A 14,348-nucleotide genomic window follows, 5' to 3' on the forward strand; every position below is an offset into this window, starting at 1 on the left:
AATGATGTGTTGCACGCTGAGCTTCATGGGGAGGTAGGTGAGACAGATGTGTGGGAAATAAAGGAGATGGCCGTGAGGATAGCATCAACACTGCCGGAAGGGAATCCCGATTTTCTGAAATAAGAGGACATCTCAGATGTTCTGGAGTGGAAAGTCTAATCCTGAGAACAGATGTGCTGAGAAAGGAACTGAAAGAAGGGAACAGCACATTTTACAAGTGTTGGTGAAATGAAGTATAATCAATATAACTGTGGAAGTCGGAGATAATCTGTCTCTGGTGATGGTGACAGAGAGACCACAAAAGGGGAGAGAGGTGTCAGAGATGGCCCAAGTAAATCTGAAGGCAGAGTTGAAGAAACTAACAAGCTCAGTATGGGTGCAGGAAGCATCATCAATGCAACCAAAATTAAAAGTAAATTTTATTATCAAAGTACATATATGTCAGCAAATATTACTTTGGAATTCATTTTCTTGCAAGCATTCACAGCAGAACAAAGTACAATAGAATCAATGAAAAACTACACACTACACATAAAGACTGATAAATTGTGCAAACACAAAGAGAAACAATAAATAAATACATACATACATAAATAAAACCAAGACCATGAGTTATAGAGTTCTTGAAAGTGAATCTGAAGTTTGTGTTCAATAGTCAGTTCAGTGTTGTGTTGAGTGAAGATGTCCACACTGATTCACGAGCCTGATGGCTGAGGGTTAACAAACTATTCCTGAACCTGGTGATATGGGACCCAAGGCTCCTGTACCTCCTTACTGATGGTAGCAGTGAAAAGCCAGCATGGCCTGGATGGCCGGGATCCTTGGATGCTGCTTTCTTCTGGCAGTGCTCTTTGTTGATGTGCTTGATGACAGAGGGCTCTTCCTGTGATAAACTGGGCTATATCCACCACTTCTGTAGTTTTTTTGTTCTTGGGCACTGTTGTTTCCATTGCCAGGACAGAACCCCTGATATGATAACATCGAGGCATTTTAAGTTCCTAATTCTATCCACCTCCAATCCCCTGATGAGCATTGGGTCATGGACCTCTGATTTCTTCCTACTGTAGTCAATAATCAGCTTTTTGGTTTTGCTAACGTTGAGTGAGAGTTTGTTGTGGCGCCACTCAACCACATTTTCAATCTCCCTCCTATATGCCGATTTGTAACCACCTTTGACTCAGCCAACAAAAGTGAGTATCGTCAGCAAACTTGAATATAGCATTAGTGCTGAACTTAGCCTCACAGTCATTAGTAAAAAGCATATAATATAATGAAGAAAGTTGTCAATGTAGTTAGTAAGAGTTGGGGAGCATTACAGTGTAGGCTTGGAACATGGACTGCTCCATGTAGCCATCAAAAAGGAAGGCACAGCATGGCCCATGCGAGTAGCCACGGTACACTTTTGGTCTGAAGGAAGTGGGAAGAGCCAAAAGAGAAAATGTTGAGAATATAAATATATCATTTCATCGGGACATATAAAATTAACATTTTTAAAAAAAATAGCTGTCAAGGGTTTAAGCACAAAGATATTTATGATCTCAAAAGGTATGCAAACAATGTTCTTTACTGTACATCAGTGTATGTGACAACCATTAACTCAACATCATAGTTCTTTGTGTGGGGTGGGGTGGGGTGGATTAGTGAGAACCTTTGTTAATTACTTCACAATACGCTTCAGCTGGTCAACACAAGTGAACATTTTGTTGCATTGTCTTGAATTTGTACAGATGATTCAGTAACCTTACACAGTGGAGTGTGTAGAAAATACAGGAGCACTTCCAGTGAATTAAAGTAGATATCATTTATCATTCTGATCTATCCCGCTCCCTCATGTTACCCCAGTAGGACCCTTTGCTGTTTATCCCATGCACAACAAACTGAGCAAGAAACAGTTATGGCATTTAACACAAAACATTGGTATTTCAATGACTTTGGATCTACAGTAGCCACAGTTCTCTCATGCTGATCATCAACTATTTTCAACTGCACAGACAGACCTTATTTCACAAGACCTTAAATAGCAGCAGATTTTATTTTTGTACTGCACCTTGTCAAAAGCCATACATCGTAAGCAATAAAATGCAGAAACTGGATGTCACTTCTTTAGGATTTTTTCTTTGTCCTTTACTCTCTTTATCCTCTTCTCTTGGTCTCTGATCATGGAGGATATTTCTGCAAATCAAATAGTTTACATTCTGTAATAATTTTAAAGTATCAGTTAAATTAATGAATCAAAACGTGAAAAATAACTTTGTTACGAACAATTATATTTTCTAGTTGGAAGCATGCACCAGAATATTTTAATAACATTAACGGGTGAAGTGTTCTTTTTAATGGAGAAATATACAAAATAATAATCTTTAGTAGTTTGAAATGTGAGCAAGTGACAAGTATTATACCATGATTCTTCAGATGAAGATCTTCCACCAGGTTTTGCAGATCATCCAGTTTGTTTTGCAGGTTTTTGCAGCCCTGTTCTGCAGCATCTGATTGTTCACCACCTAATTGGAAAAATATTGGCAATAATCATGATCACCCCGAAATTGTGGCAAAGCAGGCAGGGTTCCCCAATATTGTTTCTCAGTAAACTGGGATGCCAATCAATTAAGGACTACAATTCTTCTAAATGATCTTCAGAATTTTTGGCATGAATTTCAAGATAATTCTGCTCATTAGTAATTAGAAATGTTCTTTTGAACTAGGAACGTTTATATTTTCCATTTTAATAGAAGGTAACATTTTTGTGTACTTATGTACAAATAATGGACCAACAAACGTATATTGATTTTTTAAAAAACTTTCTACTTAAGATACTTTTAAAACATTTAATTTCTCTCCCCCACCACTCCCCACAATGCAAATTTTAAAGGATTTGCTCTATCATGTTAGTCTAAACAGTATCTGATTTGTGTTGATATTTGATGAATGCACATTTGAATCTTGCTCCTAATTTGAAAGCAAATTAAATATTAGCAGTCAATCTGTTTTCCTTTGCCAGAATTGGAGGCAATTTTTACTTTTTCAGCACTGGGGGTTTAAAGGAATGAAGAAGAAATCAATTGTCCAGGTCATTTAATTATTTGTAATAAATGGCAATTTGCTGCTAGATCAAGGTATGAAGAGGAATTCCAGGATGAGAATTTTAATGTAAGTGGGTTACAGTGCAGGATAGAATTCAGCTATTAGGCTGCAAAGAAAACTTAAGACCGCAACACTACTTACTGTTGTCTTGGAAGTGAGGATCATTTTCCGCACATTGCTTTGGGACATAGCTGGTTCCTGAATCACACAACTCGCAAAAGGGTGAGTTTTCTCTTACATTCTCACACTGAGGTACAGAGCCAGTCAGCAAGGAAGATACTGGCGATCTCTCTGGTGGTGTCTCCCACTTGGAGGAGGTGTAACATGGACCACCTGTCTGCAATGAGTGGTCAGCTGTAGGAAATTATTAAACATCAGTTTCCAGATTATCAAAATGCATAATAAAACCACCTTTGAATATAATTAGGTAAATAACTGGCCTATCTGTAATTTGACAAAAAATTAAGCCAGCAACCTTACAAAATGGATCTTCTTCATTCAAGATTTTAATGTTGAAATAGTATAAATGCAAGCCATTTTGTTCGTGGGCAAGTTAAATAAGCTAATATGCTCTTCAGAAATGGATTGGTAAAATGCATCTTGGGAAATGCTCCTGCAGGTACTTAATACAGAAATCTATCATAACTTTAGAAAGTGTTCCATAAAACTGGCTGTCTGATAATTATAATGAACTCCCTGAACAGTGACCTGGGCTGGCTACTTTTGGCTGTTATTCAAATTGACTAACAGGTAGCCCTTAACTTAAGAATGTTAATTAAAAAATATACTGAGCACTTCGAAGGCCTTTTGAGAAACTGGGAGAAGTGTGCAATATTATTGATCTGTTAATTTTAAATTAAAATGGGGTAAAATTTACTAGCTTTAAAAAGTTAATTTTACCCCTTAAGTTCCTAGGACTGTATTCATGGATGTCCATACATGGTTGAATGACAATTAAATTTAAACTTGAACTTAGCAAAAAAATTTACTTTCTGAACTTTGTTCTTGTGTTTTACTCTTATAATGTGTGATTTATTAGCTTAGACTACATGAATTTTATAAATGGTAAAACAAATCTTATTACATCAACTCAGTAGCAATTGGCTTAAGTGATAGAGTAGGCCTGCATCATGAAGCTTCATGTCTGGAATGCAAGACACAGTGTTGGTGTCCATGGCATGGATGCTTTCCTTTCTTTGAAAGGGTGGTGAAAGGTCTACTACAGGATTATTTCCTGAACAAGAAAGAGAGTTGGGTAAATTAAAACTTAAAATTTAAATATTTTCCAAGGTTTCTCGCAGCAGTAAATTGACTCTGCAGATAATAACCTTAATTTTTGCTCATTTGCTTAATGTAATTTACTGAACCTTCTGGCTTTTAAAACTTAAAAGAACCACAGGCTGCATATTTGTTGCACTTTACTATTTTCAATAAACCTAATTACAAAGGATACAATGCAGTAAATGTACTATTATTTCTAGTTAATCAATCAGTTTAACCTCAAAAATATTACACAATCTCAACCAAATACTGTACATTTCTTTGAATATCCTAATACCAACATCACAAAAAGCTAAATGCTCTTACTAAGCTTATTCCGCCACTATTCCATTACTCAAAATCTGTAAGTTGGCCTCTTGTCTGCTCTTTATTTCTAAGGCTTGAACAGACTTGATGTTTGCAGCTATCACAGTCTAATATTCAAACTACTAGCTTAAGAGACCTATAGCATGCTTCATTTTACTTTACACTTATCCAAATCATAAATATCTTCTTTCAGCATAAGTCAAATATTAGAATATTTTATAATCAAATTTAAACATAGTAAAGTTTGTATGCCATTCAACCCTAAGGCAATGTCTATAACTTGTTGGTTTAGTGTATAATTCAATATAAAATATCTATAGAGTCTAGTACACACAATTGAATGTCACAATTCCATTCTTCAAACATAAGTGACCTTGACAGATTTCATTTGCCTGCCTTACTTTCATAAACAATTTGACTCTTAACAATCAAGAGACAGTCCAGTATGTAAGAATCTACAACAGCACAGACATGAGTAATGTTATAAATTGTGACATGATGACTTCCAACAGTAGTAAGTCAGATATAAAGATGTATTTGTCACATGAGTGCACCAAAGTTTGACTGGACTGGCCCCAGGTAGGGTGGGTTTGCTGAAAAAGGAAAGACAGCAATTTAGGTTTGTATTCTCCAGAGTTTAAAAGACACAGATGAATTAAAAGGGCTTGATGAAGCAGATTTCAGAACATTTTCCATGACTTAGAATTCTTGGGCCAGAGGGCATAGCTTCAGAAAAAGGAGTATGACTTTTAGGACTGATGGGAAACTTTTCAACGGGTGGTGAATCTTTGGACTTCTCCGCCCTGGAAGACTCTCAAGGTTCAGTTATTGTGTTCATTCAATTTCTGGATTTCTGGGTAATAAAGGAATTGAGAGATATGGCAATAGTGGTGAGAAATGGTACAGAAATTATGAGCCATGGGGTTCATGAATAGCAGAGTGGCAGCAACTCATAAAAACATATAGACATCATCAAGAGATTCGGATGTTGTTCATACCAAACATCAAAATTGGGAAGAAATGTGATCTAAGTGACCTTGCCCATGGAATGATTGTTGGTGCCAGACAGGGTGGTTTGAGTTCCTCAGAATCTGCTGATCTCGTGGGATTTTCATGCACAACGGTCTCTAGAGTTTACAGAGAAATGGTGCAAAAAGAAACCACAAAACAAAAAAATTCCAGCAAGCAGTAATTCTGTGGACAAAAATACTTTAATGAGAGGTCAGAGGAGAATGGGCAGACTGTTTCAAGCTGACAGGAAGGCAACAATAACTCAAATAACCACACGTTACAACAGTGGTGTGCTGAAGAGCATCGCTGAATGCACAAAATGTCAAACCTTGAAGTGGATGGGCAGCAGAAGACCACAAACATACAGTACACTCAGTAGCCATTTTATTAGGTACCTTCTGTACCTAATAGAGTGACCGCCAAGTGTATATTAGATATGCTAACCCAAGTTCAATGTATTTTTATTTATTTAGAGATACTGCGAGGAAGAGGCCTTTCTGACCCAATAAGCTGCACCACCCAGCAACCTGCCCATTTAACCCTAGCTTAATCACAGGATACTTTACAATGATCAATCAACCTCTGAACCAGTATATTTTTGGAATGTGGGAGGAAACTGGAGCACCTGGAGGAAACCCACATGCTTATAGGAAGGACGTCAAACTTCTTACAGATGGTGTTGGAATTTAACTTAGAACTCCGATGCCCTGCTACACTCCCATAGCACCCTTTATGAGAAAGTACATGTATTACACCCTGAAATACTGTAAGTGGCCAACCTAGCGTTGATGCCTCCTGATTTCCATGGCACGCCTTTCATTTTCCAAACCATAATGTATTTAAATATTTTTTGAGAATACTAAAATTTCAAGTAGGGAGTCAGGAATACATTTTTCAGCTTGGTTCCTTGGTTCTGGTTCCATGTGCTGCAATGAAATTTATGATGTCTTTAAATCCTCCAACTATAGCTAGCCCACTGTCATTTTCTCCCCCTTTTGAATAACCCTGATACCTAAATATTTGGTATTTAATTCTTGAATTTCCTTAATGATGGAAAACTTTTACCCATCAAAACTGGTGCTAAAAAGTACAAAGTAGAATCTGTATAAAGAACTTCTGTCATAATTGAAAACTGTGCTTAGTTAAACATTCGCAATTTACCATCAAGCAAGCAAACTTCACTTCCTCATTCCTGTAATTTCCCAATACCTACATGTATATTTCTTATATTACAGGAGGCTATTCAGCTCACTGAGCCTATCTTAGCTCAAAGACCATTCCCATTTGTCCCATTCACCCACTTATTTCCCCATAACTGATACTTCCCCTTTCCTTCCTCTTGAATTTTCTGACAATCACCTACACTAAAGGGAATTAATTTAGCAGCATGTCCTGCAATGTGGGATGTAAACCAGAAGGCTATAGAGAGATGGTGCTGTGCAAACTGAACATAAATAACACCCAAGGTCAAGATTGAACCTGGTATGCTTGAGCTTTGAGGCAACAATACCAACTGCTGTGCCATTATGCTGCCCACTTCAACATATTAGAAACAGGAATCACTGTATCAAAAGTGGAGGAAGAAAAATAGGAGAAGGGACTCGGAATGAGATGGCTGGGCAAAGATAGCTCACCCACAGTGAGTTACCATATATCTGATGAAGATAGTATTGCATTTGTCCACTATGCCTCTTGTAAATGAGTAACTCATTTACAATTCGGTCTCAGAACAGAAGCTCAGGCTAAGTACTAGAAAGATTCTGGAAGCGTAAGATTCCACCCCCAAATGAAATTTCATAAGTTAATATAGAACGGATCCAAAGCAATATTGTAAAGATGTCAAGGAATTGCTTCTTCATTCACAATATATTGCAGATTCCAAATATAAAGAGCTTGCAGGATTACACTTCATTTATATATTCATAACTGTATAGCTTGTTCAAATGTGGTTGTTATAGACATTATCTCTCTTCTTCAACTACTTTTACTTCTGTTGAGAAATAGCCAGGTCAGCTAGCTCCTGTAAGATAGTAAGGAAAGGGATGCCTTAAGATACTAATCTGGATTTTTGTTGTTTTGGAAACTGGCAGTTACACTTAAAGCTGCTGGCTGGTTTTTGTGTAACTCTGCCAAGGCTGAAGACTCCTAACTACAATGGAATTCCCAGACTTCTATGCCACTAATGCCAGTAGGTGAGCATTTTCTGTGTTTTTTTTTAAATTGAGCAATCTGTTCATCTTCTTTGTCAATTTGTTACAGGCAGGATAGGCAAAGGAGAACTGGTGGATGTTGAGTACTTGGATTATCAGGGAGTCTTTGACAAGGTTCCACACATAAAGCTGCTTAACAAGTTAAGAGCCCATGGTATTATACAAAAGGTACTAGCATGGACAAAGTAGTGTCTGATAGGCAAGAGGCAAAGAGCGGGGGTAAACGGAGCCCTTTCTGATTGGCTGCTGGTGACTAGTGGTGTTCCACAGTGGTCTGAGTTGGGACTGCTACTTTTTACATTATATGTCAATGATGGAGTTGATGGTTTTGTGGCAAAGTTTGCAGATGATATAAAGATAGATGGAGGGAGGTAGTTTGAGAAAGTAGAGAGTCTATAGATGGCCTTAGACAGATAAGGAGAATGGGCAAAGAGGTGGCAGATGGAATACAGTGTCAGAAAGTGTATGGTCATGCACTTTGGTAGAAGAAATAAAAGGGTAGACAATTTTCTAATTGGAGAGAAAATTCAAAAATCTAAAGTGCAAAAGGACCTGGGAGTCCTTGTGCAGGATACTTGGCCTGCACTTTTGGTTGAGTGAACTCGTCGTTTTCTCCTTGGAATGGCAGAGGATGAGAGGTGACCTGATAGAAGTGTATAAGATGATGTGAGGCATTAATCGTGTGGATAGTCAGAGGCTTTTTCCTAGGGCTGAAATGACTAACATGAGAGGGCACAGTTTTAAGATGCTTGGAAGTAGGTACAGAGGAGATGTCAGGGTTAAGTGTTTTTTTATGCAGAGTGTGGTGAGTGCGTGGAATGGTGGAGGAGGTGGATACGATAAGGTCCTTTAAGAGACTCCCAGATAGGTACATGGAGCTTAGAAAAATAGAAGTCTATGGGTAACCCTAGTAATTTCTAAAGTACGTACATGTTCGGCGTAACATTGTGGGCCGAAGGGCCTATATTGTGCTGTAGGTTTTCAATGTTTCCATACCCTAAAAGTTAACTTGCAGGTTGAGTTGGTAGTGAGGAAGGTAAATGCGATGTTATCATTCATTTCAAGGGGACTAGAATGTAAGAGCAAGGATGTAATATTGATGCTTTGTAAGGCACTGGTGAGACCTCACTTGAAAATATCGTGAGCAATTTTGGATCCCTTATCTCAGAAAGGATGTGCTGAGATTGGAGAGGGTTCATAAGAAGTTCATGAAAATGACTCCAGGATTGAAAGGCTTGCCATATGAAGAACTTTTGATGGCTCTGTGCCTGTACTCACGAGAGTTCAGAAGAATGAGGGGTGACCTCATTGAAACCATTCTAATGTTGAAAGACCTTGATAGAATGGATGTGGAGAGGATATTTCTTATGGTGGGGGAGCCTAAGACCAGAGGACACAGCCTTAGAATAGAGGGGCTTCCTTTTAGAACAGAAATGAGGGGGAATTTCTTTAGCCAGAAAGTGTTGAATCTGTGGAATTCATTGCCACAGGCAGCTTGGAGACTGAGTCATTGGTTATATTTAAGGCAGAAATTGATAGATTCTTGATTGGTCAGGGCATGGAGGGATACGAGGAGAAGGCAGGAGACTGAGGCTGAGAGGGAAAATGGATCAGCCATGATGAAGTGGCGGAGTAGACTCGATGGGCCAAATGGTCTAACTCTGCTCCTATATCTTATGGTCTAAGCTAATGAACTACTGAATTTTAGCAGAGAAAATATGCTGGGAGAATTGGTAATTGACAGATTAATCAAACTGTATTTGGTACAGATTAACCAAACCAAAATTGATGTGTTCAATCAACCCTCAGAGTAATTGTGGAGGAGACACCAGTTGGCTTCAGTCAGAAAGATCCTGTGAGGTGCAGTACAGTGCCTTGTCATCAGTTAAGAGCAATGCTCCAAGTAAAAGCAGCCTTACCTAGTAGATGATAGTCATGTTCAATCTCTTGCTAGTCGAAGATTTAGCACACCATTTTTGTCACAAATTAGCACACTAGTTGATATCTATTTATTACAGAATGAACTAGTCAAGATTTTTTACAGTAAAACAAGACAATAGGGCAAACAAGTTTTCCTTGAGTTGGATAAGGGAAAAGCAGTTGTTGTTGAGTATACGTTTGGGGATAAAGTACCATTTAAAAGCCTTGGAAGTCAAGCTGGCATTTCAGGGATGAAGAGAATAACTGCAGCTTGGACACAAACTACATCAAGGGAGAAAGTAACTCCAGTAAAATTGTGAATGGCTGCTTTTGGACTGTGGGCTTGCACACTTTAGGATTTCAAGGTTCAGTATTGATTGCTTTAATAACTCTAAACATTACAGATTTTATAAATCAAAGACCTCATTACTGGCGCTTTACTGACTATTCAGGCAACCCGTCTAAAAGAGTTTTCTTTCTCTCAATTACGTCTCACTAAAAATATTACACTTTAAAAAACACTGAACTTCATTTGTTATAATTCCACTCACTTTACAAATTTCCTTTGAATTTTACTATCTTCACAATTTACTACAGCTCCAAAAGCGTCATCTGCAAATTTTAAAATTGTACCCTGTACCAAGAGTTCAGATAATTTAACTTGGATATCTTGTACAGCAACCTGGACAGTCATATTATACCAGCTCCCAGCCCGTAACACAACGGAGGAGGAGGGTCACAAAATTGTTAATGCTCCCTCCCTCTCCTTTGCTCTTGTAATACATAATAAAATGATCGTAAGCAACAAGTTTTATGCTTCATTCTCGACTTCTGAAGGAATTTCCGATTAAAAAAGCATCATCAGGATCCAAGGATATTTAATACATCCACAAAATTACTCTGAACCACAAGAAGCAAACTTCTTTGAAAACTTTACATTCAATCGCGTTAGATATCTCCTGTGTGGACTGCATGGTGGAGAGTTGTGAGAAATTCACAGGTGAAAATAGTCCTGTACTCAAGGACAGACTGAGTTAATTGGTTGCTCTGACAAATAAAGTAAGGCAAGTCCAAGTCACTCGAAATCTTTTGGTCTTAAGGAAATATGAATCAATAATAAATCCACTTCAAGATCACAGTCTTCAATAAGTGCCATAATTCCTCCTCCACTTTGGCTAAGTAAGACTTCCCAGTCTCTGTATCTCAATCCCATCTGGTGTGACAAAACTACTAAATTTACCAATGCTGGAGCTGACCTTTTCTTCAGTTAAGGATTCCCTGGAGGTTGGTATCAGTCAATTACACCTATAACATCTAATACATTGCTCAGGCCCCTCCTCTCCAAATATCTTCATTGACTTTGTCCTTGGTTTCCAGCGTTGAGGCTGGTCAACTGGATAACAGGCCAATGAAACCTGATGACTTTCGTTGCAGTCAGATGCCAGAAAATTATAAGTCTGTATTTGGATATCATGACAGGTTGGTTAATCATTTCATAGAATGCCCATTGGCTCTGATTTCCACCAATGTGAAGTGCTTTGAGAAGCTGGTCATGGTATTCATCAAATCCATCCTTCAAGATAACCTTGACACATAATTTGTCTACCAGTGAAATAGATATATGGCAGATGCCATCTCCATGGCCCTACATTCACCTCTGGAGCATTTGGACAGTAAAGACATCATGTCAAACTGTTGTTTTTTAACTTCAGGCAAACTCATCACTAAACTCTAGAGCTTGAGAGTCAATGCCTCCCTCTGTAAATGGATCCTTGATTTCATGATCAATAGACCTCAATCAGTATGGATAGGCAAAAACACCATACCACAATATTCTAAACACTGGTGCTCCACAACATTGTGTCCTCAGTCCACTGCGCTACTCTCTGTACACTCAACCATGTGACCAGATTCAGCTTTAATTCCATCTACGTCTGCAGATAGTATCACCTTATTGGCATTATTTCAAATAACGATGAGTCAAAGTTCAAGAAGGAAACAGAGAGTTTAGTGACATTGTGTCATGATACAACCTTTCCCTCAATGTCAATGAAATGAAAGGGATGGTCATTGATTTCAGGAAAGGGGCAATGCACATGATCCTGCCTACATCAGCAGTGCTGAGGTTGAGAGCTTCAGGTTCCTAGGAGTGAACATCATCAGTGATTGTCCTGGTCCAACCACACTCATTGTCAAGGAGCTCACCAACATTTCTATTTCCTCAGGAGGCTGAAGAAATTTGGCATTTTCCAGTTGACCCTTGGTAACTGTTATCAATGCACCATAAAAAGCATTCTATCTGGATGCATAATAGCTTGGTGTGGCAACTGCTCTGCACATGACCACTAGAAACTTCAGAGAGTTATAGAGACAGCTCAGCACATTATGGAAACCAGCTTCACCTCTATAGACTCTATCTATACTTCTATATTTCTCACTGACTCAGCAAAGCAGCCAGCATAATCAGAGACCCCATCCATGAGGCACAAGGTATAAAATCCTTAGAGCACATACCACTGGGCTCAAGAGCAGCTTCTGTCCCACTGTTGCCAGACTTTTGAATGGACCTCTTGTATGTTGAGATGGACTCTTGACCAGTCGATCTACCTCATTACGATCTTACAATGTCTTGTTTACATGCACCACAATTTCTCTGTACCTTTTGTGCTTTATTCTACATTGTTATTGTTTTATCTTATTCTACCTCAGAGCAATGTGCAATGATTTGATCTGTATGAACAGTATGCAAGACAACTGTTTCACTGTATCTTGGTACATGTAACAATAATCAATCAATACTAATACCAAATGCCTAAAAGCAGTGCTGAGGAGGGTCACAGCCTGCAAGTAGACAGAGAATTATGGGGAGGGGGACAATAAGAAGTTCTTCCTGCTCAACAGTAGAGCCAGGCTACCTGACCCAAACCTGATGGGTCTCTAACGTGATTTGCATTCAGCTATCTAAAAATAATCTTTGGAGTGGGGGCAAGTTTTAATTCTTTACTACAGAAGACATCTCCACACTATCCTTTGCATTGGAGGGTCATCCTCCATCATTTCTGTAACTTTTGCACCATGACCTGCAAATACATCTGCCCCCTTTCAGCATCCCTGATAAGCAACATCCCACACTCTGCTCCATCACCGCCCCAGAAGCTCTGCTCTGCTCCATGCCTTCTTCCTGAACAAGTGCATCATCTTCCCTCTTACCTCCCCTTCCCACAGCCCAAAACTAATTTACAGTTGAAATAGCAGTTTACAGGTAGCTCTTCACCACAGAATCCCTCTTCTAAAGGCAATGTCAAGGCCTTACCCTGGAACTGTTTGCCTATCATTTTCTCCAAACTAGCATGTGGCATTTAAAGATGAGAAGCTTGTAAAAGCACATTTTAAATTTCAGACCATATGAGATTGCTTGGTGAACGGCTACACAGATTGAAGTGTATGCTGTGGGCAAACAGTGGTCATCCACTTGTGGGAGAAAGGTATTAAGATCACAGATTCTCACTGAAGGAATCAGAGGAGGAGGAAGGTTCTTAAACACATAAAGATTATGGACTCCTTCACTGCATTTACCTGTTGAGGTTTCTATAATCATATGAAAACTCCAATTCATTACTGAGTCAGCGAGAGATTTGGGAATGTTGCACTTTGTATGAAACTTAGTTCCCTGTGAGAATGTGAAGAGGGTAAGGGGTACGTGTAGAAGGGGTGGGCGAGGGGTAAGTGTAGCAAAATACATAGACAGAACCAGGGAGAGGATACGTTATTCGGGAAGTAGCTAAGATAAGATCCCAGATAACATGTGGCAACCACATAGAAAAGGGAACCTGCGACCACAAGACAATGTGTTTGGCAAAGTATTTTGAGCTATATACCTATTTTGTGTGTTTTGCTTGCGTCCATACCCATTCCGAGTATTACGCTTGCGTCTATGCTTATTCCGAGTATTTCGCGTGCTGAGCTATGCAATAGCCAATCAATTGATGAATTTGAATCAGTAACCATATTTGTGAATGTAGTAACCTGCTCTTGGGTATAAGTATGACCTTTGTAAACCGACAAATTGGGAGTTGGCTACCTTACGCCCGAAGTGCGTGGGGCTGCGAACTCCTCTCTGAATAAAAAACGTTTCAGAGGTAATTTCGTGTCTCTGGTGTTTTTCCTCAACTGAGCAGGTTAATAATTTCAGGTTGACAATTTGGCGAGCCAGCCAGGAGCCTAATGGCTGGCAGTTCGGGGGTCCGGCGTAAGCGATTGGCGGGCAGGTATGAGCGGGTTGAGACGGAAGGGCCCTCCAAGAGATTTTTCTCGGTCTCTCTCTCCCTCTCTGACCCCATTCCGACCCCTTCGGCTCCGGCTGACCATCCTACGGCCTCCATGGACCAAACGGAGAACCTCAGTTGGGAGACATAGATAACAGGTGAGAACTACATAGAGTTTGGGGTTAGAGTCCCCTGGTTTAAGAGTTTGGGGTTCGAGTTCCCTGTTATAGGAAGCGGGGTTACAGTCCCTGCGTGGGGTTTGGGGTTGGAAGCT

At 39.3% G+C, this 14,348-nt stretch overlaps 1 protein-coding gene across 3 annotated transcripts in view; it reads right to left on the minus strand.

Moving 5' to 3' along the window:
* Positions 1 to 401: 401 nt before the first annotated feature.
* Positions 402 to 14,348, minus strand: part of LOC132404582 (coiled-coil domain-containing protein 158-like) — a 175,785-nt gene continuing 161,838 nt past the window's right edge. For all 3 annotated transcript variants that reach the window (XM_059988841.1, XM_059988839.1, XM_059988838.1), the window contains 3 exons: positions 3,223 to 3,435; positions 2,400 to 2,501; positions 402 to 2,172 (listed from right to left, as the gene is read on the minus strand). In XM_059988841.1, the coding sequence (XP_059844824.1) occupies positions 2,096 to 2,172; positions 2,400 to 2,501; positions 3,223 to 3,435 (392 nt within the window). In that variant the 3' untranslated portion in view covers positions 402 to 2,095. The remainder of the gene's footprint in view (positions 2,173 to 2,399; positions 2,502 to 3,222; positions 3,436 to 14,348) is intronic.

The sequence above is a fragment of the Hypanus sabinus genome, chromosome 14, assembly GCF_030144855.1.
Source record: "Hypanus sabinus isolate sHypSab1 chromosome 14, sHypSab1.hap1, whole genome shotgun sequence".
Classification (NCBI taxonomy): domain Eukaryota; kingdom Metazoa; phylum Chordata; class Chondrichthyes; order Myliobatiformes; family Dasyatidae; genus Hypanus; species Hypanus sabinus.